Below are 26,843 nucleotides of genomic sequence, written 5' to 3'. Positions count from 1 at the left end.
TGAGTGAAGTACAATAATCAAACTGCATTATCAATAAATAAAAAACCTCTGTCTCAACCAACAGATCTGTGATTATGAATCATTCCTAAATACCTAGCGTTTGGCGAAGGAGAAACCACTACCATTTATACCTCTTACGTTTTTTACGTATTACGTGAGTTAGTTGCACGTCTTGAAATGATAATGACCAATCATGCCGTCTTTCCCGGGACATGATAGCTGCTACGTTTTGGAATCATTTTGTTTATAGTTACATGCCTCGAATATGTAATAAGGCCTCTTATGGAAATCGGTGTTCGTTCAATCGCACACAACCAGGTACACAACAATATTTAACTATTGAAGATGACAGACTCAACGAGAAGTGAAGACAACCCTTCTGAAATACATGCATGATGTAATCAAGCGTATTTCGCATACCCCATAGCAACAAAGTAAAATTTAGAATCGGAAACGGTGATCAGGTAACCTTTCAACTACGTACTTTACGTCTTAGGTTTTACTCAACCACGTCACGAGACGTCTACAGTTTCCTGGTTATGTAAATTTCAGATTGCTTGTAGTGTGCACGATGTGTTTTTAAAATCATCTAAACCAAAATATCAACAACAAAACAGATTACTTGTAGTGTGTAGAATGTATTTATAAACAAAACGAAAGTTGATTTCCCAGTAGGAGAAAATGAAAATGGAGCATATCACACTACTTAAGTAGACCATTTGATGAGATAACCTCTGAGGTGTGTATTGATAAATATCAGCAACAGGCGTTTCTGAATGGAGAACCACAAAATGAATTCTCTTTGCAACCATCATCATTGTTAAAGAACGTAAGCAACGTCCTTGTCTGGAGTTCAACTTCTACATTTTAGTGACGTCATATTCTGAATGGGACAACCGTTTTATAAAGGTAACTGGTTAAGTACTTAGGATTATATAGTGTGGATATATAAAATCTCATCTAATTAACAAAACATTTTTCTACCTTGATCAGAAAGAATTGTTTAGAGGTCATATCTACATTGTGAGTAGATGATATTGAAGTCAGCATTTCGTAAATTCTATGGTCGTTATAACGATCTAGTTCGTCATTACAACCTATCATTGGGTGAAATGCTGTCTGGCGTGTTTCATACCGATTATTTGGCCGTTCTTGGCACACTTATTCTGACTAGGAATAACTCCGTTTACCTGATGTGGATATAGGGCTCACGGCGGGTGTGACAGGGGATGCTTACTCCTCCTAGGCACCTCATCCCACCTCTTTTGTGTCCAGGGATCCGTGTTTGCCTAACTATCTAAATTGTATTGATTTTAGGAGAATGATCACTGTTCGTTATTTCTCATTTGTGTGTAGATGATACATATATTGTTAACCGATAATATTTACATCGTCGTGGCCAAAAAACAAAAGGATATGAATTCTGCAATTTCAACGGTGCAAAATAAACTGGTTTTGGTTACACGTATACCAATAGCTGACCGTAAGTTCAAACAATGAAGTACGTGAGGTAGTTTCAAAGGTAGATTCAAAAGTCGATAAGGAATGACACAGATCATGGCCGTACTGCACAGGCGTATATAGCATTGATGACCTCATAATAAGTTATAATTAATCGACATGCATGGAAGGTGAGAAAATGATCATACAAACAAAACGTTTGTAAATATAACTCGGGTATATTATTTCTACATTATTTTGAAATAGATCAGAAGAGAAAAAAAAACCAGTTTACACATTTTCTTTCCAATGATCATTGTGATGATATTAGTGTCATAATGAGGGTGAAGATAACAGAAATAATTCACTTTCATAAAACTCATTAAAAAACCCACCAAGAACAGGATAAACACGGACTCCTGGCTACACCGGACTCCTGGCTACACCGGAAGTGGAATAAAGTGTAAGACACCGTATATCATATAAGAGGAACCTCTGAACACATCGGGAGTTGAATAAAATGTTTAGGGATATGATGTTTTGTATAAGATACGGTACAATCGCTAAAATTGTTTTGTTTGTATTCGTTATCACTCTTCATGAGAATGCATATCTTAAACGCCCGGTTTATCTCTCGTCAACACGTGATAAAACTCTCGAGAAGATTGAGCCAAGGAAGATAACCCGTAGTTCTGTACACATTGTGATTGTATCTTCTACAAGATGAAAAGGTGAAAATATCTAGCAGCTATCGACGGAGATAGGGAGATTGCACTGACCACGTATAACTTTTGTTAAAGTCTTTTTAATTTATCTGTTATTCAGAATATAAGGGGATTCCGTGCCGAGTGGTTAGAGCATCGCGCTCAAAATCACACGGCCTCTCACCTCTGTCGGCGCGGGTTCGAAATCCCGCTCGCGCCGATAAGTGAGAAGTGTTCCCAGTTTAATTTCGGAAGGTCGGTGGTCTCTTCCCATGTACATTGTATATGGGTTCTCTCTTCAACCGATAAAAACTGGGCGCCACCATATAACTGAAATATTGTTGAGTGTGGTGGAAAACATCAATCAATCAATCAGAATATATATTGGACCGATCGAGGTAGCTCAGAGGTAGTGCGTTCGCTTTGTAACCGATAGGTTGTGAGTTTGAGTCCCGCTCGTACCATGGTCGCGTCAAACATAAGACGTTAAAATAGGTATTGATAGCTTTTTCGCCAAACGCTTGACATCTAGAAAAGAAAATCACGGGTCTTTTAGATATGGCCTTAGAAACAGAGGTCCCTTGTGGTGGCAGGCGTTGACACAATAAAGAATTTCGATAGTCACGGCCTTGAGCTCTAAGCATTGGTCGAAATTTGGGATACTTCACCTACAGTTTGTATGAATAACAAATTCTAGACGGGACATAAAATGAATCAATCGATCAAAGTATGAAGTAAACGTTTTAATGATACTCATAGCATTAAGTTTTCACATGATAAAATATTTGTTAGACCTGCAATGTTCTAGGTGATACCTGGATATTTGTTAGACCTGCAATTTTCTAGGTGATACCTGGATATTTGTTAGATCTGCAATGTTCTAGGTGATACTTGGATACAATATATCAAAATTGCACGTTCTACTACGGTAGTAGTGATAGAAGTGAACAGAACCATTTATTTTAAAGATTGTAAAACTTATCCGGATTTGCAGTGATGGAAACAAAATAAGACATATTTTCAATTTTGGAAGAGTTCGCATAACTGAAAGGTGAAGATAACGAACATTGTTAATGTTACCCGAAACGTGTACAACAAGTAAAAGAAATTGCAAATCACGAATCTGTTATGTTGTCTCCATGCACTTGTTAATTAGTCAGAAGTTAGAATCAAATGTCAGATCATACAGATTTAACAAAGTTAAACGGAAATAATCTATCTCTTACTCTATCCTCATACATATTTCAATTAGTTACACAAATTAGAAACAAATGATATCCAAAAGAGCACTACCCACTACTATTGCCACGTGGTCAGGCAGATGTCGCATTTCTTGTGCACAAGTAAATATGGAATACCGCTTGTATCACACCTAAAGCAGAAGTAGTGACTATAAATTGTGATTGTTCCTTCGCTCAGCGTTTTTATATTAAAGATCGCGTTCTTTTTTATTCGGATGACACCTTAAACCCCGTCCATGTCTTAGTGAAAGGTGAATATATCGAACAGTAATCAATCTCATTACATCTATAAGGAAACACGGACCCCTGAATATACAAGAGGCGGCATCGGGTGCATAGGAGGAGTAAGCACCCCCTGTCGACCGGCCACACCCACCGTGAGCCCTATATAGTTATCAGGTAAACGGAGTTATCCGTAATCAAAATCAGTGTTTCAAGAACGGCTTAACAGTCGGTATGAAACAAGTCAGACAGCATTTAATCCAGTGATAGGATTGGCAAACTAGATTGTTATAACGACCACAGTGTGATAACAATATGATTAATTAATTAATTGTATCTTGCTTAACGTCTCGCACGAGAATTTTTCACTCATATGGAGACGTCACCAAGACCGGTGAAGGACTTCAATTTTAGGCCTATGCTCGGCGCTTACGGCCATTGAACAGTGAGGGTTCTTTAGCGTGTCACACCTACTGTGACACGGGTCATCCGTTTTTAAGGTCATCTCCGAGGACCGAGGACCCGTGACATTCACACCTGATGCGGAGCGTTTGGCGATGGAACTATCACTACCTGTTTTAACGACTTACACATGTAGGTCTGTCGCGGTCGGGATTCGAACCCCGGCCTTCCGCATGTGGGGCGAGCGCTCTAACCTATCGGCCACCGCGACAGTGATAACGACATGATAATAAAAGGAATATAATGGGATCAATAATATAAAGTATTTATACGAACTGCATGAATGTACATCGGATGTACACGGGGGTATGTGTTTACCCAACTCTCTAGTGTATTCCTTATGGAAGCTATGTCATCGATCACCGTTCGTTATCTTCACCTTTCATTGATCTCTGTTCGTTATCTTCACCTTTCATTGATCACTGTTCGTTATCTTCACCTTTCAATGATCACTGTTCGTTATCTTCACCTTTCATTGATCACTGTTCGTTATCTTCACCTTTAATTGATCGCTGTTCGTTATCTTCACCTTTCATTGACCACTGTTCGTTATCTTCACCTTTCATTGATCACTGTTCGTTATTTTCACCTTCCATAGGGTGATTTGAAAATGAAGTGAGGATATTTAACAATCGAACTTTATACAGACATATCATATGATACCACTCTGAATTATATATTTTTTTTTAGAAATATATCCATTTCATCATGATTTCTTAGTGTCATATCATTAATGAACAAGAATCAAGAATATTCGAATCGTTTACTAGCTGCTCAAATTAATGTTTACTCTTTTTTATTTAATCTTTTTAATTTAATTCTTAAATGAAATGAATTGTTATTTTCAGTGAGCAGTGATTGAATGAATCTGGAGGATTGGGGAGGAACATGGCTGTCATTTATATGGTAGTCTTTGTAATGTATCATCATATAGTTTTTTAATGACTGATGATCACGGTATCGTACAGTGCAGACTTCTAGACAAATGCTGAGTGTTCATTACACGTGCAATTGAAATATGCTCATTATGGTTTGAGTATGTTTTATTTCTATTTGTAGATGGCGGTGTTTGTGATCGTAATAATATTATTGTGGTATTGGTGTACAGGTAAACGTTCGGTAGGATGGTCCTAAGAGTTAAAGTCCGTTGAATGCAGAAAGACTGAGCGGTCCATATGTTTACTGTTTTATTGAATATGAATAATCAGAGTGGTTCATACACGTACAAGTTAACTAAATATAAATTGTCTGGACGGTTCATTCTTGTTCAGGTTCACTATATATAGAGAGGACGGTCCATAAATATACAAGTTAACTAAATATAGACAGGACAGTATATAAATGTACTACATATAAATACGCAGAGCGGTCCATGCATGTACACGTTCACTAGATATAAATAGGGAGGACGGTCCATACGCGTACAAGTTAACTAAATATGGATAGGCAGAACGGTCCATACACGTACAAGTTAACTGAATATAAATATGCATGGCATTCTTCACACATACACTAGAGGTTCACTGAATATAAATAGGCATGACATTCTTTACACATACACTACAGGTTCACTAAATATAAACAGGCAGGGTTGTCCACACACTTACAAGTTAACTGAATATAAATAGGCAGGGCATTCTTTACACATACACTACAGTTTCACTAAATATAAACAGGCAGGGTTGTCCACACACTTACAATTTAACTGAATATAGATATGCATGGCATTCTTTACGCATACACTACAGGTTCACTGAATATAAATAGGCATGACATTCTTTACACATACACTACAGGTTCACTGAATATAAATAGGCATGGCATTCTTTACACATACACTACAGGTTCACTAAATATAAACAGGCAGGGTTGTCCACACACTTACAAGTCTACGGAATATAACTAGGCAGGGCAAGATATACGCGTCCACGTTCACTGAATATAACCAGGCTTAGCGATGTATACACGTTCAAGTTAATTGAATATAACTAGACATAACGATGTATACACGTTCACTGAACCTAAATAGAGAGGGTATACAATTTACAAGTGTACTAAACCTCAATAGGGAGGTCTGTTCATTCAGTTACAAGTTTACTTAATCTAGAAAGGCGGGACATCCAATACACTTACACTCCTACTAAACGTAAAAAGGCGGGACAGTCAATACACTTACACACCTACTAAACCTAAAAAGGCGGGACAGTCAATACACTTACACACCTACTAAACCTAAAAAGGCGGGACATCCAATGCACTTACACACCTACTAAACCTAAAAAGGCGGGACAGTCAATACACTTCCACTCCTACTAAACCCAAAAAGGCGGGACAGTCAATACACTTACACTCCTACTAAACCTAAAAAGGCGGGGCAGCCAATACACTTACACTCCTACTAATCGTATACAGGCGAGACAGTCAATACGCTTACACAGCTACTAAACCTAAAAAGACGGAAGAGTCAATACGCTTACACAACCACTAAACCTAAAAAGGCGGGACAGTCAATACACTTACACACCTACTAAACTTAAAAAGGCGGGGCAGCCAATACACTTAGACTCCTAATAAACCTACATATACAGCATGACACATAGTAATCTACTAAATCGAAATAGACAGTGCGCTCCATACTCTTGCAAGCCAACCTACCTCAAATAGACAGAGCACTGCATTAATGAAGAAGTCTACTAAACTTAAATATACCCCGCGGTACATGTAGTTATATGTCTATTAAACCTAAATAGTCCGGATAGTGTAAACACTTCCCCGCCTACTAAACCTGAACAGACATGACAGTCAATAATCTTACACAACCAGGAAACCTGAACAGACATGACAGTCAATACTCTCACACAACCAGGAAACCTGAACAGACATGACAGTCAATACTCTTACACAACAAGGAAACCTGAACAGACACAACAGTCAATAATCTTACACAACCAGGAAACCTGAACAGACATGACAGTCAATAATCTTACACAACCAGGAAACCTGAACAAATATAACAGTCAATAATCTTACAAACAACATCGTATTTCTACTATTCCCAATAAGTAAACATGACTATCCAACTGAGGTGAATGTTGAACCAAATAGCTTTCTCACTTAAATACAATGATTAGATGTAATCCTATATCATTGAATATACTACTTCTTCTGCAGCAATAGCTTTCTCACTTAAATACAATGATTAGATGTAATCCTATATCATTGAATATACTACTTCTTCTGCAGCAATAGCTTTCTCACTTAAATACAAGGATTATATGTAATCCTATATCATTGAATATACTACTTCTTCTGCAGCAATAGCTTTCAAAGATGTAAAATCGACGTGTTTCACAGACAGAGGTGGTATTCTCATCATTTTGGATGTGACTATTGATTCCAACTTTCCAATAACGTCGATACAACTTGTTAAGTCTGTAGATCAAGGACAGTATTCTGTAATGGCATACGTTGTTCCAAGGAAGAGGAAGATATGCATCGTGGATTTCTGCTGTTACTTGGATTCCCATGTTATGTACAGGATAGAGGTGGGTAATGCTTTTGGGATATCGTCAACGGAACCGATCCATATTAACCTGCTGCAAGGTATTTATAATTATGTAATCCATTTCATGATGACGTCACACGACAAACATACCCTGCTATATGATTGAATGTTGTCTGAAGTGTGTTAAGCCGTTCTTCACACACTGATTTTGAACACGGATCACATAGTTTATCTCATCAAGATATAAGGTGTGACCGGTCAAATGGGAATGCTTATTCGTTCCACAGACTCGGTTGCCTTGCTGTTTAACGTTCTGCTCGAGAATACCTTACAAAAATTAGGCCTTTGCTCGAAGCTTAAGGCTTAAGGCCTTCGAGGAGGGATCTATCTTGATCGTGCCACACTTACTGTGACAGGGGGCCTCGATTTTTTATGGTCTCATCCGAAAGACCGTCCCATTTATTCACCTCTTACGACAAGCAAGGGGTACTCGACAATCGACAAACATTAAGAACATGTTGTGGAATAGAAAATACTTTCCGAAATTAAATCATCAGTTTTTAATTTCCAATGAATATCTAGTACGTAGCGATTTGAATATGACCAGGGAAGTACAATACCGAAACATACCTTGATATCGTTGTATGTAAAACTTATACATACCAATTTTGATGCACCAGATGCGCATTTCGAAAAATAATGTCTCTCCAGTGGTGCTCAACCGAAGTGTTTGAAATCCGAAATAACGATAAATTTGCTAGAACTATTTTAGGGAAAAACAGAGTGCCACAATGTGGAGTCAAATTCGTCTAAGAATAAGAGCTATGCATGATGGAGATAATCCTTAATTTTGAAATGAATTTTTAAATTTTATCACGACAATAAATATTCATCCGTATTTTCAAGCTAGTAACTAAGTACTTAGCTACTGGGCTGTAGAGACCCTTGGGGACTAACAGTCCACCATCAGAGGCCTCGACCCAGGGGTCATAATGTAAATCTTATACGGTACCAATTTTGATCCACCAGATGCACATTTCGACAAATAATGCCTCTTCAGTGATGCTCAACCGAAATGTTTGAAATCCGAAATAATACTTAATATACACTTAAAGGACACATCTCATATTTTCAAAGTATACAATATTACATGCATTTTGTCTTCTTTATGCTTATAGTAATTAATTCTAATAGTTCGTTCGCCGAAATTCTGCGATATTTAACCACAATACAGACTTAAATCTAAGCCCCGATTTCAAAAAGTCAAGTTAATTAGGTAGGTAGTCACGTGGTACAGTGACGTCACATGCGCCCTTCGGATTGTGAAAGTACTGCGAGATATTATTAAAAACTCAACTTTTAGGGGCCTAATTAATTTACCATGGGCAACATTTATATCGATGTTGATAAATTGTCCGAGTTTTATATGTGTTCGCCACCAGTGCACACATATAACGATGTAAATACCCAAATATAGCGAGTAAAGCGTGTATGAAATCGGCAAAATTGTGAGTAAATAATGTTTATATGGGCCGCTGTCTACAAACTGTTTGGGGATGTTATTCCTTTATACATCTGTAATTGGCGCTGTTTTTCTAAAATAAACAGTGCAATCATTATTTATTTTTGGATTAGACAAATTATGATACGTTAAATTGTTGACAACTAGGCCATATGCCAAGCTATTGTCACGCGTGCATTTCGGAAAGAAAGAAAAAGACAACACACACACAAATCAATAAAAATATTCAAATTTAAAGTGGTAATCACATTATTTTATTTTGATAAAGCAATCTTATTACTATTTTTGAATTGTGATCTGCACGTCTTTAGGAAGTACGAAGTGGGAGCACGGCGTTATAGCCTACTGACGCACTCAAGATGCTACGAGTTCAATAAAGAAATAATTTTATAATTCAATTTAAAGTTAGGAAATACAATATTCTATTATTTGTATAATTAAAAGTTCAATTATTTTGTATCTTTATTTTTTGTCGTTGTAAATCTACCAGTTGGTAGAAGTTACATTGTATCGTCGATATATGTTGTTACAAGGTGAAGGTCAGTTGATCCGAGTGTGTATTGAATTTGAAGAGCAAAACAGAATGTATGCTATAGGCCTACCAGTGCTTATAGCTTCGATATATCCATTTTCTCGCAGTTTATCAGGGTCTCTGTCCAAGCGATGTTTGAAAAGGTGACTGGGTGTGTTTTTTAAGGTAAAGTTCTTACTCCAACAAAAAAATTATCCACGTCTTTTTTCTCGTACTTTCCTTCGAAAAATTGAAAAATACTCAGTCTAAATCCTTTCTACCGACAACTAGTACACCCGAGCACGGCACAAAACATCTTAATGCATTATTATTTACAAGCCGTTAACGTGACAATTGGTTTTTTGTCGATTAAATCTAATCTGTTTATGAAATGGCTAATAGATGTTTTCAAACCCGAGGGCGCATATGACGTCACACAAAATGGCGCGTAAACTAGCGAAAGAAAATATGCATATCGCAAGATTTGAATTTCATCGCTCTCAAACTCGAAAACTATGCAAAATATTTCATTTAAAACATATTTAAAGTAGTTTTAGGCATAAAAAGAGTTAATTTTGCTGAAAAAATGAAAAAGTTTAGAAACATGCGTTGTATCCTTTAATGTTTCAATGCCAAAGAGAATAATTTGTCCAACGTAGACCTTATTACCGAGATATAATTTCAGTATATTTTCCCAATTTCTACAATAGTTTTTCTTTTTCATAGAAAAAATTACTTTTCTCTTTTCTATTTAAAGATTTGAATTGTTTACCTCCTGGAATGAATATCTTCTTTGAAATTGACTCCTGTTCCATTCCACTACCACCGTAAGTATGGACTGGTGAGCTAACTGTACATTAGCATATCTTTAGGAATGGAGACAGACAAAACGATAAGAACATACGAAACATGTCAGCATAGATTTAGGAATGGAAATACGACAGAACGATAAGAACAGATAAACATTGTTGATACTCCTCCATAACAATAGAAAAAAGGCGACCTGAACAAATTAAGCTCTCTGTCATGTTTTGTTCACTAATTTAAGATAAACCAAGTTTAGTTCTTTCAAAACCCTTCTTAATAAATTGTATGTCTAAAACATAAAATGTTTTTATAGGAAACGAATATTTGACGATCCAACATACATGGACAAAACTCTGATCCGAACACCTATAGTCCGCGAGGTACGTCAACTAAATTCAGTTCGTCAAGTCAAAGTTGCAAGATTGCTTTGTTCCAACTCACTAGACCAACGCAATTCTAAGTGTGTTCGTCTTTACACAGGATACATGTGTGAAGTAGTAGTGACCGTGCCATAATAAACCTTCTCCAGCTATCCCAACAGTCAAAGTGATGAAAATTACAAAGAACAAAATTACAAATAGAAATATTACAAAGATATATACGAGGCAAAAACATAAATGATGAAGGAATTCACGTGCATGTCCTTTAAGGTACATAGATAAAAGAGGTTTTTACTCATCTTAGTCTCCTGATTTCCAAATCGTGTGTGCCAAGTTAGCTTAACAGTACATTTGTCCTCCTCACAGGATTATGAGATCGGATCGTCATCTTCACTTTTTCATTCAATGATTTCATTCAGTGTATTGTTATTACTCCCTGAAAAAGATTATGATCTTAGCAATTACTTTGTGTTTTTAAACTGCAATTCTGGCATTTGATTATTTTGGAATGAGTTCTGGAATTAGGTAGTAGATAGTTTTTACAAGTACCAATACTATAGGAGGTGAAGCATTACACATACCATTATAGACACTTATAGACACTTATACACGCTTATAGACGCTTACAGACACTTACAGACGCTTACAGATGCTTTCAGACGCTTACAGACACTTACACACACTTATAGATGCTTAAAAACACTTACAGACATTTATAGACACTTATAGACGTTCATAGACACTCATAGACGCTTATAGGTGCTTATAAACGCTTATATACACTTATAGACACTTATACACATTGTTTATTGTTAGTGTATTATAGACACTTATTGACACTGTTTATTGTTAGTGTATTATAGACACTTATAGACACTGTTTATTGTTAGTGTATTATATACACTTATTGACACTGTTTATTGTTAGTGTATTATAGACACTTATAGACACTGTTTATTGTTAGTGTATTATAGACACTTATAGACACTGTTTATTGTTAGTGTATTATATACACTTATTGACACTGTTTATTGTTAGTGTATTATAGACACTTATAGACAATGTGCATTGTTAGTGTATTATAGACACTGTTTATTGTTAATTCATTACAGACACTTATAGACACTGTTTATTGTTAGTTCATTATAGACACTTATAGACACTGTTTATTGTTAGTGTATTATAGACACTTATAGACACTGTTTATTGTTAGTGTATTATATACACTTATTGACACTGTTTATTGTTAGTGTATTATAGACACTTATAGACACTGTTTATTGTTAGTTCATTATAGACACTTATAGACACTGTTTATTATTAGTGTATTATATACACTTATAGACACTGTTTATTGTTAGTGTATTATAGACACTTATAGACACTGTTTATTGTTAGTGTATTATAGACACTTATAGACACTGTTTATTGTTAGTGTATTATAGACACTGTTTATTGTTAGTTCATTATAGACACTTATAGACATTGTTTAGTGTTAGTGTATTATAGACACTTATAGACACTGTTTATTGTTAGTGTATTATAGACACTGTTTATTGTTAGTTCATTATAGACACTTATAGACATTGCTTATTGTTAGTGTATTATAGACACTTATAGACACTGTTTAGTGTTTGTGTATTATAGACACTTATAGACACTGTTTATTGTTAGTGTATTATAGACACTTATAGACACTGTTTATTGTTAGTGTATTATAGACACTTATAGACACTGTTTATTGTTAGTGTATTATAAACACTTATAGACACTGTTTATTGTTAGTGTATTATAGACACTTATAGACACTGTTTATTGTTAGTGTATTATAGACACTTATAGACACTGTTTATTGTTAGTGTATTATAGACACTTATAGACACAGTTTATTGTTAGTGTATTATAGACACTGTTTATTGTTAGTCCATTATAGACATTTATACACATTGTTTATTGTTAGTGTATTATAGACACTTATAGACATTGTTTATTGTTAGTGTATTATAGACACTTATAGACACTGTTTAGTGTTTGTGTATTATAGACACTTATAGACACTGTTTATTGTTAGTGTATTATAGACACTTATAGACACTGTTTATTGTTAGTGTATTATAGACACTTATAGACACTGTTTATTGTTAGTGTATTATAGACACTTATAGACACTGTTTATTGTTAGTGTATTATAGACACTTATAGACACTGTTTATTGTTAGTGTATAATAGACACTTATAGATACTGTTTATTGTTAGTGTATTATAGACACTTATAGACACTGTTTATTGTTAGTTCATTATAGACACTTAGAGACACTGTTTATTGTTAGTGTATTATAGAAACTTATAGACACTGTTTATTGTTAGTGTATTATAGACACTTATAAACACTGTTTATTGTTAGTTCATTATAGACACTTATAGAGACTGTTTATTATTAGTGTATTATAGACACTTATAGACACTGTTTTTGCTAGTGTATTATAGACACTTATAGACACTGTTTATTGTTAGTGTATTATAGACACTTATAGACACTGTTTATTGTTAGTGTATTATATACACTTATAGACACTGTTTATTGTTAGTGTATTATAGACACTTATAGACACTGTTTATTGTTAGTGTATTATAGACACTGTTTATTGTTAGTCTATTATAGACACTTATAGACACTGTTTATTGTTAGTGTATTATAGACACTTATAAACACTGTTTATTGTTAGTGTATTATAGACACTTATAGACACTGTTTATTGTTAGTGTATTATAAACACTTATAGACACTGTTTATTGTTAGTTCATTATAGACATTTAGAGACACTGTTTATTGTTAGTGTATTATAGAAACTTATAGACACTGTTTATTGTTAGTGTATTATAGACACTTATAAACACTGTTTATTGTTAGTGTATTATAGACACTTATAGACACTGTTTATTGTTAGTTCATTGTAGACACTTATAGACACTGTTTATTGTTAGTGTATTATAGACACTTATTGACACTGTTTATTGTTAGTGTATTATAGACACTTATAGACACTGTGTATTGTTAGTTCATTATATACACTTATAGAGACTGTTTATTATTAGTGTATTATAGACACTTATAGACACTGTTTTTGCTAGTGTATTATAGACACTTATAGACACTGTTTATTGTTAGTGTATTATAGACACTTATAGACACTGTTTATTGTTAGTGTATTATATACACTTATAGACACTGTTTATTGTTAGTGTATTATAGACACTTATAGACACTGTTTATTGTTAGTGTATTATAGACACTGTTTATTGTTAGTGTATTATAGACACTTATAGACACTGTTTATTGTTAGTGTATTATAGACACTTATAAACACTGTTTATTGTTAGTGTATTATAGACACTTATAGACACTGTTTATTGTTAGTGTATTATAGACACTTATAGACACTGTTTATTGTTAGTGTATTATAGACACTTATAGACACTGTTTATTGTTAGTGTATTATAGACACTTATAGACACTGTTTATTGTTAATTCATTACAGACACTTATAGACACTGTTTATTGTTAGTTCATTATAGACACTTATAGACACTGTTTATTGTTAGTGTATTATATACACTTATAGACACTGTTTATTGTTAGTGTATAATAGACACTTATAGACATTGTTTATTGTTAGTGTATAATAGACACTGTTTATTGTTAGTGTATTATAGACACTTATAGACACTGTTTATTGTTAGTGTATTATAGACACTTATTGACACTGTTTATTGTTAGTTCATTACAGACACTTATAGACACTGTTTATTGTTAGTGTATTATAGACACTTATAGACACTGTTTATTGTTAGTGTATTATAGACACTTATTGACACTGTTTATTGTTAATTCATTACAGACACTTATAGACACTGTTTATTGTTAGTGTATTATAGACACTTATAGACACTGTTTATTGTTAGTGTATTATAGACACTTATTGACACTGTTTATTGTTAGTGTATTATAGAAACTGTTTATTGTTAGTGTATTATAGACACTTATACACATTGTTTATTGTTAGTTCATTATATACACTTATAGACACTGTTTATTGTTAGTGTATTATAGACACTTATAGACACTGTTTATTGTTAGTGTATTATAGACACTGTTTATTGTTAGTGTATTATAGACACTTATACACATTGTTTATTGTTAGTGTATTATAGACACTTATAAACACTGTTTATTGTTAGTGTATTATAAACACTTATAGACACTGTTTATTGTTAGTGTATGATAGACACTTATAGACACTGTTTATTGTTAGTTCATTATAGACACTTATAGACACTGTTTATTGTTAGTGTATTATAGACACTTGTAGACACTGTTTATTGTTAGTGTATTATAGACACTTATAGACACTGTTTATTGTTAGTGTATTATAGACACTTATAGACACTGTTTATTGTTAGTGTATTATAGACACTTATACACATTGTTTATTGTTAGTTCATTATAGACACTTATTGACACTGTTTATTGTTAGTCTATTATAAACACTTATAGACACTGTTTATTGTTAGTGTATTATAGACACTTATAGACACTGTTTATTGTTAGTGTATTATAAACACTTATAGACACTGTTTATTGTTAGTGTATTATAGACACTTATAGACACTGTTTATTGTTAGTGTATTATAGACACTTATACACATTGTTTATTGTTAGTGTATTATAGACACTTATAGACACTGTTTATTGTTAGTTCATTATAGACACTTATAGACACTGTTTATTGTTAGTGTATTATAGACACTTATAGACACTGTTTATTGTTAGTTCAATATAGACACTTAGAGACACTGTTTATTGTTAGTGTATTATAGAAACTGTTTATTGTTAGTGTATTATAGACACTTATACACATTGTTTATTGTTAGTTCATTATATACACTTATAGACAGTTTATTGTTAGTGTATTATAGACACTTATAGACACTGTTTATTGTTAGTGTATTATAGACACTGTTTATTGTTAGTGTATTATAGACACTTATACACATTGTTTATTGTTAGTGTATTATAGACACTTATAAACACTGTTTATTGTTAGTGTATTATAAACACTTATAGACACTGTTTATTGTTAGTGTATGATAGACACTTATACACACTGTTTATTGTTAGTTCATTATAGACACTTATAGACACTGTTTATTGTTAGTGTATTATAGACACTTATAAACACTGTTTATTGTTAGTGTATTATAGACACTTATAGACACTGTTTATTGTTAGTGTATTATAGACACTTATAGACACTGTTTATTGTTTATTTATTATAGACACTTATACACATTGTTTATTGTTAGTTCATTATAGACACTTATTGACACTGTTTATTGTTAGTCTATTATAAACACTTATAGACACTGTTTATTGTTAGTGTATTATAGACACTTATAGACACTGTTTATTGTTAGTGTATTATAAACACTTATAGACACTGTTTATTGTTAGTGTATTATAGACACTTATAGACACTATTTATTGTTAGTGTATTATAGACACTTATACACATTGTTTATTGTTAGTGTATTATAGACACTTATAGACACTGTTTATTGTTAGTTCATTATAGACACTTATAGACACTGTTTATTGTTAGTGTATTATAGACACTTATAGACACTGTTTATTGTTAGTTCAATATAGACACTTAGAGACACTGTTTATTGTTAGTGTATTATAGACACTTATAGACACTGTTTATTGTTAGTTCAATATAGACACTTAGAGACACTGTTTATTGTTAGTGTATCATAGACACTTACAGACACTGTTTATTGTTAGTGTATTATAGACACTTATAGACACTGTTTATTGTTAATGTATTGTAGACACTTATAGGCACTGTTTATTGTTAGTGTATTATAGACACTGTTTATTGTTAGTTCATTATAGACACTTATAGACACTGTTTATTGTTAGTGTATTATAGACACTTATAGACACTCTTTATTGTTAGTGTATTATAGACACTTATAGACACTGTTTATTGTTAGTGTACTATAGACACTTATAGACACTGTTTATTGTTAGTTCATTATATACACTTATTGACACTGTTTATTTTTAGTTCATTATAGACACTGTTTATTGTCAGTTCATTATATACACTTATTAACACTGATTATTGTTAGTTCATTATAGACACTTATAGACACTGTTTTTGTTAGTGTATTATAGACACTTATTGACACTGTTTATTGTTAGTGTATTATAGACACTTATAGACACTGTTTATTGTTAGTGTATTATAGACACTTATAGACACTGTTTATTGTTAGTGTATTATAGACACTTATAGACACTGTTTATTGTTAGTGTATTATAGACACTTATAGACACTGTTTATTGTTAGTGTATTATAGACACTTATAGACACTGTTTATTGTTAGTGTATTATAGACACTTATAGACACTGTTTATTGTTAGTGTATTATAGACACTTATAGACAATGTGCATTGTTAGTTCAGTATAGACAATGTGTATTGTTAGTTCATTATAGACACTTATAGACACTGTGTATTGTTAGTGTATTATAGACATTAATAGACACTGTTTATTGTTAGTGCTACACATACCATCCTAATGCTTATAGACACTGTTTATTGTTAGTGCTAGCCTTTAAAGCTGTATGTGAAACAATGTTTTCTTCTCCAAAGTTAAACCATGTCTGAATAGTTTTATGAATATTCTTGCAGAACGGACCATCGAGGAGAAGAAGAAAACGAAAGAGAAGATAGGAAAAGTTTCATTTTATTATCTGAAATTTGTTTTTAGTTTGCATGAATGTTTGGGCAGTAGACATATATAATTATCAAACAGAATTTCTAGAATTTTGTTTTATATCGGTTATGGGTTGTCAAGGACAAAAGTTAAGGTAGTGTGACTGAGGACTGATGTACTTATACATGATAGAGAGGGAGTCTCTAGAGGTAGGATAGACAGGGGATGTTTACTACTCCTAGGCACCTGATCCCACCTCTCTGGTGTGTCCAGGGGTATTTTGTATTGCTTGTAGGAGTTATGACATCGATCATTGTTCGTTAGCTTCACCTTTCTTTTGGTGAATGCTGTAAAATGGGTGAACGTAGAGACCGGCTTGTTATCAGAATCGGTTGGATAATGGTGTTCAGTTTACTATATTAATTGTAATTGGACAATAATATCATAGCTTAACGTGTTACAGGTACTTCATATCCACTTTTTTGGCACGCTGGTTTTGGGTATATTTAGCTCTAAAACTTCATAGTTATTTCGGATTTCAAACATTTCGGTTGAGCATCACTGAAGAGACATTATTTGTCGAAATGCGCATATGGTGCATCAAGATTGGTACCGTATAAGTTTTACATTATGACCCCTGGGTCGAGGCCTCTGCTGGTGGACTGTTAGTCCCCGAGGGTCTCTACAGCCCAGTAGCTAAGTACTTCGTTACTAGCTTGAAAATACGGATGTATATTTAATTGCTGTTATAAAATTTAGAACTTCATTTCAAAATTAAGTATTATCTCCCTCATGCATAGCTCTTTTCTATGGACGAATTTGGCTCCACTTTTATGGCACGTTGGTTTTGGCTATATTTAGCTCTAAAACTTAATAGTTATTTCGGATTTCAAACATTTCGGTTTAGCATCACTGAAGAGACATTATTTGTCGAAATGCGCATATGGTGCATCAAAATTGGTACCGTATTAGTTTTACATCAGCCCGGGTTATGGATGAGAATTCTTGAAAACCATGCTGTCAGTTCCTTAAACTTAGCATTACAAACATACATTATATTTCTTAACTGTAGGCCATTTTATACATAATCCACCCCCGCGCTATTCTTCTTGTAGTTATAACTCAGCTGGATACGCCATTACTGATGATATCAAAGTGTCTGAAAATAAAGACCCGATATCACTTTTTAGAAATTCAGAGTACCCCGATCTTCCCTTTGGCAACAAAACTTCTGTTGAAGACCATGCTAGACGATAGGGGTAAAATGATAATAAATAGGAATTTCTGTTGAAAACCATGCCAGAGGATAGGGGTAAAATAATAATAAATCGGAATTTCTGTTGAAGACCATGCCAGACGATAGGGGTAAAATAATAATAAATAGGAATTTGATACACTGTCAAAGTAGATAAAATTATGAGAGGTGAAGACAACGAACAGCGACCAATCTCAAAATTCACATAAAGAATACAAAATTAAGAGTAGGGCAAACACTGACCCCTGGACAGGTACATGGGGGAGTAAACATCCACTGTCGACTGGCCACACCCACCGTGAGGCCTATATCTTGATTAGGCAAACGGAGTAATCCATAGTTAAAGTCACTGTGTAAATATGTGTATTAGAGTTTTATTAAAACTCCGTATTAGTATCATCAAACAGATGTACGTACCGTATATCCTCCTGTGTTTAGTAAACCATCAATAATAAAATAATATCTTTTAGAGCTAGCTGACAAGGCTTGTAACAATCTTGTCTATGTGTGCAAGTTTTGCTATTACAATTGTTTTTAAACAACCTGGACTTTAATTCCACATCTGGTATTGTTTATATCCGACATTACTTTTCAACATATGAAATATGTCAATACTACACTTCCGTTGGAGTACCTGTAAAGTGCGAAACAAAATCGAAACGAAATCTACTGAAACGAAACGAAACCCACGAATTGAAACCTAACGAAGCGAAACATTGTATAACCGAACTATTTTAATTATAATGATTAAAAATGGTATCTTGGGCCCCTGTAAAAGTTACCACATATATATAAGATTCGCCTCCCCTTTGATGTAGGTTTTCGGCTTGACTGATACAAAGTTTTAAAAGTTGGAAAGGGGAGGGGGGTGAGTAAGCACAAAGTTTATATCCTAGGTTGATTGAATACCATGTGGAATTAGTTTCGGATCCATACATTTCAGAACGGAGGGTTGCAGTCTCACAGGTCAGAACTTTGGAGAAACACACCAAACGAGGGGTGGGGTTGTCGGCGTTGGATCCATCTTTGGGCATAAATTCATGTTTCAGTATTTTTTGCTCTAAAGACAAATCTATGTATACAATCTATATAGGACCTATATTCTTAAAGGTTCTAAATACAGGGAACCTCGGTCTTTTAATTGGCGACAGAACTTCATCTCTATTATGAGTTCTGTCGAAGATTATGCCAGACGATGGGCTAAATATGAAAAAGAAGAACTTGATACATTGTCAGAATGGGTTAAAAGCATAAGAGGGATATTAAAATCCCGCATTAGACACATGAAAACAAAAGTACGTACCAGCTATCCTTCTCTGTTTAGTAAACCAGAAGTGATAAAAGAATTAGATAGGTTACATGAGGAATATATTTTGGTTCCAGCTGACAAAACTAGTAACAACATTGTATTTGTTTGTAAGGCTCATTATTACAACTGTATTTTAAACGAACTTGGCATTAATTCCACTTTTGATAATCATACTTATACTCCAACTGCCCTTTCAAAAGACGAAATTCTTCAAAACCATGCTTCAGTTTTAGACACATTTAATATTCCAGTCAATGGGTCGAATGAATATGAGTTACCGTACCTATACTGGATTCCTAAACTACATAAAAACCCTTACAAACAACGATACATTGCTGGATCCAGTAAGTGCTCTACCAAGCCCCTATCTTTGCTCCTCTCGAAAATGTTAACAGCTGTGAAGGAGAAACTTCAAACTTACTGTGCGACTACATATGCCAGAAGTGGTGTTAATCAAATGTGGATTCTAAAAAATTCTAAAGAACTTTTAGTAAACTTGAAATCACAGAATTTTTCCCAAATCAATAGCATTAAAACCTATGACTTTTCAACACTATACACGACCATTCCTCCCAATAAATTAAATACTAGACTTTTTGACATCATAGGCACTTGCTTCTTCAACAAAAACGGAAAACGGAAATATTCATATATAGTGATCAGTCATTCAAAAACTGACTTTGTTAAACACCATTCTGATTCCACGCACAAGTACTCTGAAGTTGAAATAAAAAATATGCTAGAGTTCCTCATTGACAATATCTTCGTGGTCTTTGGTGATCAGGTCTTCCAACAGTCTGTTTGGAATCCCCATGGACACGAATTGTGCTCCTTTGTTAGCTGACCTGTTTTTATATTCATATGAAGCAGAATTTATTCAAAAACTTCTACGTGAGAAGAAAAAATCTCTCGCTGTGACCTTAAATTCGACTTTTAGATATATCGATGACGTTTTGTCTATTAACAATGATAGCTTTCATTCATATGTCGATTTGATATATCCATGTGAGCTCAAAATAAAGGACACCACAGAGTCGTCCACTTCTGCTTCATGCTTAGATATTTTATTGAAAGTAGACATTAACGGCAAACTAACAACTCAACTGTATGACAAACGGGATGATTGCAGTTTCTCCATTGTTAACTTCCCACATTTATGTAGCAATATTCAATTATCACCTGCATATGGTGTTTATATATGTAAAACTTATACGGTACTAATTTTGTTCCACCAACTGATTCGATATGCAAGAGCTTGTTCTGGGTATAGTCAGTTTTTAAATCGAGGTAAGCTACTGACAAACAAGTTGATTGTACAGGGATTTCAACAGTCTCGATTGAAGTCAGCATTTCGCAAATTATATGGTCGTTATAACGATCTAGTTCGTCAACACAACCTCGCATTGGGTCAAATGCTGTCTGACGTGTTTCATACCGATTGTTAGGCCGTTCTTGGCACACTGATTTTGACTGCGGATACCTCCGTTTACCTGATCAGGATATGGGGCTCACGGCGGGTGTGATCGGTCAACAGGGGATGCTTACTCCTCCTAGGCACCTGATCCCACCTCTGGTGTGTCCAGGGGTCCGTGTTTGCCCAACTATCTATTTTGTATTGCTTGTAGGAGTTATGAGATTGATCACTGTTCGTTATCTTCATCTTGCATACATGTGGATATTGTGTATCTGTATGCAGTATATCAAACGGTGGATTCTTAGTGTGTCTTTCCGTTCTCGGTTCTCTGTTCATAAGTCATTTGAGTTTACAAAATGTTCACCTCCTGATATCATTGTGTAATGTCACAACATTGAGTTGTCTTTCTTTGTACGTTATAGTCAAGGCATGTATTTTCCGGACTGAGTTCGTTGCCTATTTTGACTTTTAGTAACTGTTTCCGCCCAACTGAAGAATCACCGCATGGCGGTTTTAGTAAATAGAGGTGCCTTTTCACCATTTTTGCACAACTTAGCCCCGCATAGAGTAAGTTTCTCGTGTTTTTTTTGTTTATCTTAGGTTTAAACAATTTTCATGTTGCTCTTTTATTGCTTTCACAAAATAGGAATCATGATGTTTACATGTTCGTTGATCTGATATATGTATGGTAACTCACAAGTGTCATGGTTAGGTTATCACATGTTTATGTCTGTTGCACTTGTTATACTTATGTGCTATGTCATGATATCAGTATCTAATTTTCCATATTTAGTCATTTCGGCAGCATAAGCCACATTTTATCTAACATTGTCAATGTGTAGTACATTATGTTACATTTTCCTGCTCAAATACCAGTACATCAGTCTAGATGTGAACTCTAAACTTAGACTTATTGATGTTCAATAATTTTCTCTCTTGTACCTTCAAACTGGGTTTATAGAATTCATGACAAGGTGTATGATTTTTTCATTGACATTGTATTCAGAAATTGTTTATTTTTTGCAGTTTCTTACTACATGTGGATTTCATATTAGTACATATGACAATAAAGTGAAAGCGTTCATAACGAAAAAGGCTTTACACATTGAATAAAAGAATATACGTTTTCCGACCCGTGTTCGATTCCCCGTCTTAGCAACACCCCACATGTATAGAGTTATCTTTAGACTCACTATATATCAATAAGTTTTAATGATACATGTGTATATATCTTACCGAATTGCATTCATATAATATGGTATACTATTTATTTCTTGTTCATTATTGAAAGTACTAGCACCTCAGCCGTTAGAGATAAAATAAGAGGTTAAGAGCTCTTCCTGCTTTCAAGTTTCTCAGACACCAGCTTTCTTCAAACAATGTATCTATACCCAAAGGCGGATCCAAAACCGGCGACCCCACCCCTGGTAAAGTGTGTTTCCCCAGACCTCTGAGACTGTAACCCTCCGTTCTGAAATTCATAAATCCGAAACTAATTGCACGTGATATGTAATTAACTTCGGATGTGTACTTTGTGCTACATGTATATCATATACGTAGTAGTGTATCAGCCCTGATACACCTATCTTGGCTAAGGTGAGACAGCTGCAAGTAGGTAGGACTGCCTCGCCCTAAGGGCCTAGACATCTCTTTTTCGGCCCGTTGTCAAGGGGCTGTCACACCCTCAAATTTGAAATGGCTATTTTTTCTTTAATCTTTTGAAATCTAACATAACTACATGAAACACTTATGTTAGACACAATTCTTTTTCCAAATATAACATTTTCTTCCACGACAACATTTGATTTAAGCAGAAAAATTAGATAAAAACGTTTTAAAAAACAGCGCTAAATTGTAGTGAGTATCTAAGCAAAGAGGGGTAACCCAAGTAACAATTGTTTATTTAGAACAATGACACGTTTAACTTCATTTAAACACAATCAACGTTCTAGGCGATAGAAAACAGTATGGAGGGTGATACTGAGGCATTTTCAGACATTCCCGGTCCTAATGGAGATCAAAATATCAATTTACGGCAATCTTGATGTAGAAAACTGCTTTAAAATGATTTATGAAATCTAAAATCCCGATGACTTGGCAATAAAACGAGATAAACAGAATCAATATCTTTCGACGTATTTCAACGACTTATAGATGCTAAACAGATGAGAAACGGTAAAAAAAAACCAACAACTTACTTCAGTATAAAGTAACATTCCCCAAGCAAAGAAATTGCAGCATCATATCTTTAAACATTCCAGTTCATGCGATGACGCCATGTATACAAAGTTCCACAACTTTTACAAATTATATATAATCATGAAAACGGGCGCGTATGGTATATCCGAAAAAATAAATAGAAATAATTCACTGATTTCCAATCTTAGTAATAATTAGCAAACCCCTAGGAGCTGCTTAATAGTATATACGTGTACATGAACAACACAACGATAGATGCAAGGTGAAGATAACGAACAGTGATCAATCTCATAACTACTACAAGCAATACAAAATAGATAGTTGGGCAAACATTGACCCCTGGACACACCAGAGGTGGGATCAGGTGCCTAGGAGGAGTAAGCATCCCCCTGTTGACCGGTCACACCCGCTGTGAGCCCGATATCCTGATCAGGTAAACGGAGTTTATTTAGCTAACATATGATTCTTACATTGTCTAACGTCCATCTCGAGAATATTTCACTCATATGGAGACGTCACCATTGCTGGTGAAGGGCTGCAAAATTTAGGCCTATGTTCATCGCTTACATACGGCCTTTAAGCAGGGAGGGATCTTTATCGTGCCACACCTGCTGCGACACTGGACCTCGGTTTTTGCGGTCTTATCCGAAGGACCGCCCAATTTAATCGCCTTTTACGACAAGCAAGGGGGTACTGAGGACCTATCCTAACCCGGATCCCCACGAGATAGCTGACATATGAATGAAAATGAGTTTGCTATTCGATAAAATGTTGTTGATATATCTAAATGTCGCGTTGAAAGTCACAGCAAGATATTTCGAATTGATATTGCACCTTAAGAATATGAATACAGACCAGGATACCCATGGGAACTATAGCAGACCGTTGGAAAGTCGGGTTATATCAGAACAAAATATGTACCCATGGGAATCACAGCAGACAGTCAGAAGACCTGATAACCAATGACTACGTAATTATTGTCCATGACAAAAATTGGTACAAGTTAGGGACATTTCCTTGTTCCATTTTCAGTGAAGAAACAACTGTTTATGACGAAAAGACAAAGATAATAAAGAAACACCAATCCCTGGACACATGAAAGCTGAGATCAGTATAAGTGTACAGATATCGACCGGTCACACCCACAGTGAAGCCCATCATTTCATCAGGAAAACGGAGTAATCCGCAGTCAAAAGAGGGTGTTGCACCAAAGCGGGAATTTTCCCTAATCGGAGCTCCGTGCCAGCACTCGTGACGTAGTACTGACCTTCATTAATATTTATACTCATTGCGTATTTTCATTTAAATACCTGAAGGATTCCCCAGTACTAGAGACAAACCTAATACATTGTATGTGTCAATACATTATACATGCAGTCTAAAGATAATTTTTGAAATCGTGAAAATTAAATTGTCTTCTTTTTTTCTGAGTATTATATACAATGTTAAAGGTTAAATGTTACGGATGTATCAAATATTTAATATTTTATACTACTACAGTCCAAAAGCTCTTATACCCGTATGCATTATTTTCTACAACCAACAATTGGCAACTGTACATGATTCTGACCACAAAACAAAATGTGGGAAGTTTAATACGCATTAATAAAGTTCAACATGATTCGAAGTACATGCACATGTACATAGGAATTTGCTACTAGAATACATATAAACTCAAACTGTTTAACGATTATTTACCTTGTTTGGCCTTAAAGTGTTTCTTCTAAAGCTTTGGAAAGTTCAAAACGGTTTTTCGTAAAAGGCATCATGCCTTTGTCAACAGCTTTCATTCAGAAATACATACAAGTTATTTTCTCCCCAGTGCCCTCGTCCGAAAATAAATATTTTCTTGACTATTTGATGATAAACAAAACAGAAAAAGTGAATAGGTTGGTTGCGGTCGTTACAAGATCGCTTTTAATAAGCAAAGATCAAATCGACAAAGCTGAAAAAAGCACTAATGTAAGCATATGAATTCAAAACTGGAAATGGGCTGGGCGGGAGGGAAGGCTACGGCACAGAAATACAAAAGCGACCCGTGTTGCTTGTAACGAACTTCGCACTGCCCGAACACTGACCAGTAGTAGTATATATACTAAGTGCAAAAGCGTTTGTGCATGAACTGAAAAACCCGCGAAATGTATTTACGGAAAATAACGAAAAATGATGCAATGTAAAACGTAAAGAAATGAATTCCGTAAGCAGCATTGACTATTAAAACATAGGTATTGCATGCTGTATTCGGCGTGTTTGTTGAGAGTCATATTCACAAACTAAACAGTGACAAGGTTGGAACTTAATTTTAAACTCGGCACATTATAATAAACAGAGATTCGACATGGAACTAGAAGTGTTTCAAGTAAGAAAAAAATCTAGATGGAAAACATAATATGAAAAAAAGAATGTGTTCGTGAGGGAGTCGAACCCGGTCATTTTAAAAATAGAAAACATCTTTACACCTTTCCCACTGAACCACACAGTAGACCATACATTACTAAAGGAAATTAACGTACAGGTGAAGCTGAAAACAATACCATTGAGTTCGTTTCGATTTTTTTTTAATTTACAAAAAAAGCCCCCGTGAAACAAAATTTCAAAGCGACAGTTTTTTAGAGGAAAACTCAAAGAACATGTTCAGGCTACATTTATTTGTTTCACGGAGGCAGTTTTTTTTTCCTGAAATACGGGGATACCCCTCCATTTTAACGCTAACAATCATATGCAAGGTGAAGATAACGAACAACGAACAACGACGAATCCCACAACTCCCACAAGTCTTATTGCTTGACTTAAACTCGAAATATGTTGGCTAATTTTGTCAATACACGTCTTTTAAACTTATTTTAAAAAAAATATTGAATCAAGACATGCGTTCCTATTGATTTTATCATGTATTTGAATAACTAAATTTTTTCGATCTTTCATGCAACACCTGTAGGGAAATGAACATGAGACGTGCAACACCTGCTTTTGTATGTAAAGAACAATACAACCTGTCATTAGTGTTGATACAGAGGTAGTATTGACAAACTAGATCGTTATAACGACCATGAAGTTTGTGAAATGTTGATTTTAAACGAGTTTGAT

General features: G+C 34.5%; 1 protein-coding gene across 15 annotated transcripts; it reads left to right on the top strand.

Annotated features, from left to right (window-relative positions):
• Nucleotides 1-570: 570 nt before the first annotated feature.
• LOC130046485 (uncharacterized) lies at nt 571-22,651 on the top strand. Of its 15 annotated transcripts, XR_008798151.1 has the most exons (8): nt 613-829; nt 4,918-4,975; nt 5,129-5,177; nt 7,385-7,672; nt 10,365-10,434; nt 10,728-10,794; nt 17,555-22,124; nt 22,584-22,651. XR_008798151.1 is itself a non-coding variant. In XM_056147930.1 (7 exons), the coding sequence occupies exon 7, from the start codon at nt 20,001-20,003 to the stop codon at nt 20,985-20,987; it is 987 nt and encodes a 328-aa protein (XP_056003905.1). In that variant the 5' UTR covers nt 571-829; nt 4,918-4,975; nt 5,129-5,177; nt 7,385-7,672; nt 10,365-10,434; nt 10,728-10,794; nt 17,555-20,000; the 3' UTR covers nt 20,988-22,575. The 15 variants fall into 15 exon arrangements, 14 of the variants coding, with proteins under 14 accessions (XP_056003905.1, XP_056003914.1, XP_056003909.1 ...); XM_056147930.1 differs by lacking the exon at nt 22,584-22,651 and having other exon boundaries at nt 571-829; nt 17,555-22,575; XM_056147934.1 differs by lacking the exon at nt 22,584-22,651 and having other exon boundaries at nt 7,385-7,614; nt 17,555-22,575.
• The last annotated feature ends 4,192 nt before the right edge of the window (nt 22,652-26,843 follow it).

Source organism: Ostrea edulis, chromosome 8 (genome assembly GCF_947568905.1).
Source record: "Ostrea edulis chromosome 8, xbOstEdul1.1, whole genome shotgun sequence".
Taxonomy (NCBI): Eukaryota; Metazoa; Mollusca; class Bivalvia; order Ostreida; family Ostreidae; genus Ostrea; species Ostrea edulis.
The sequence above is the reverse complement of the archived record's forward strand: the minus strand, read 5'-3'. Positions and strand labels throughout refer to the sequence as shown.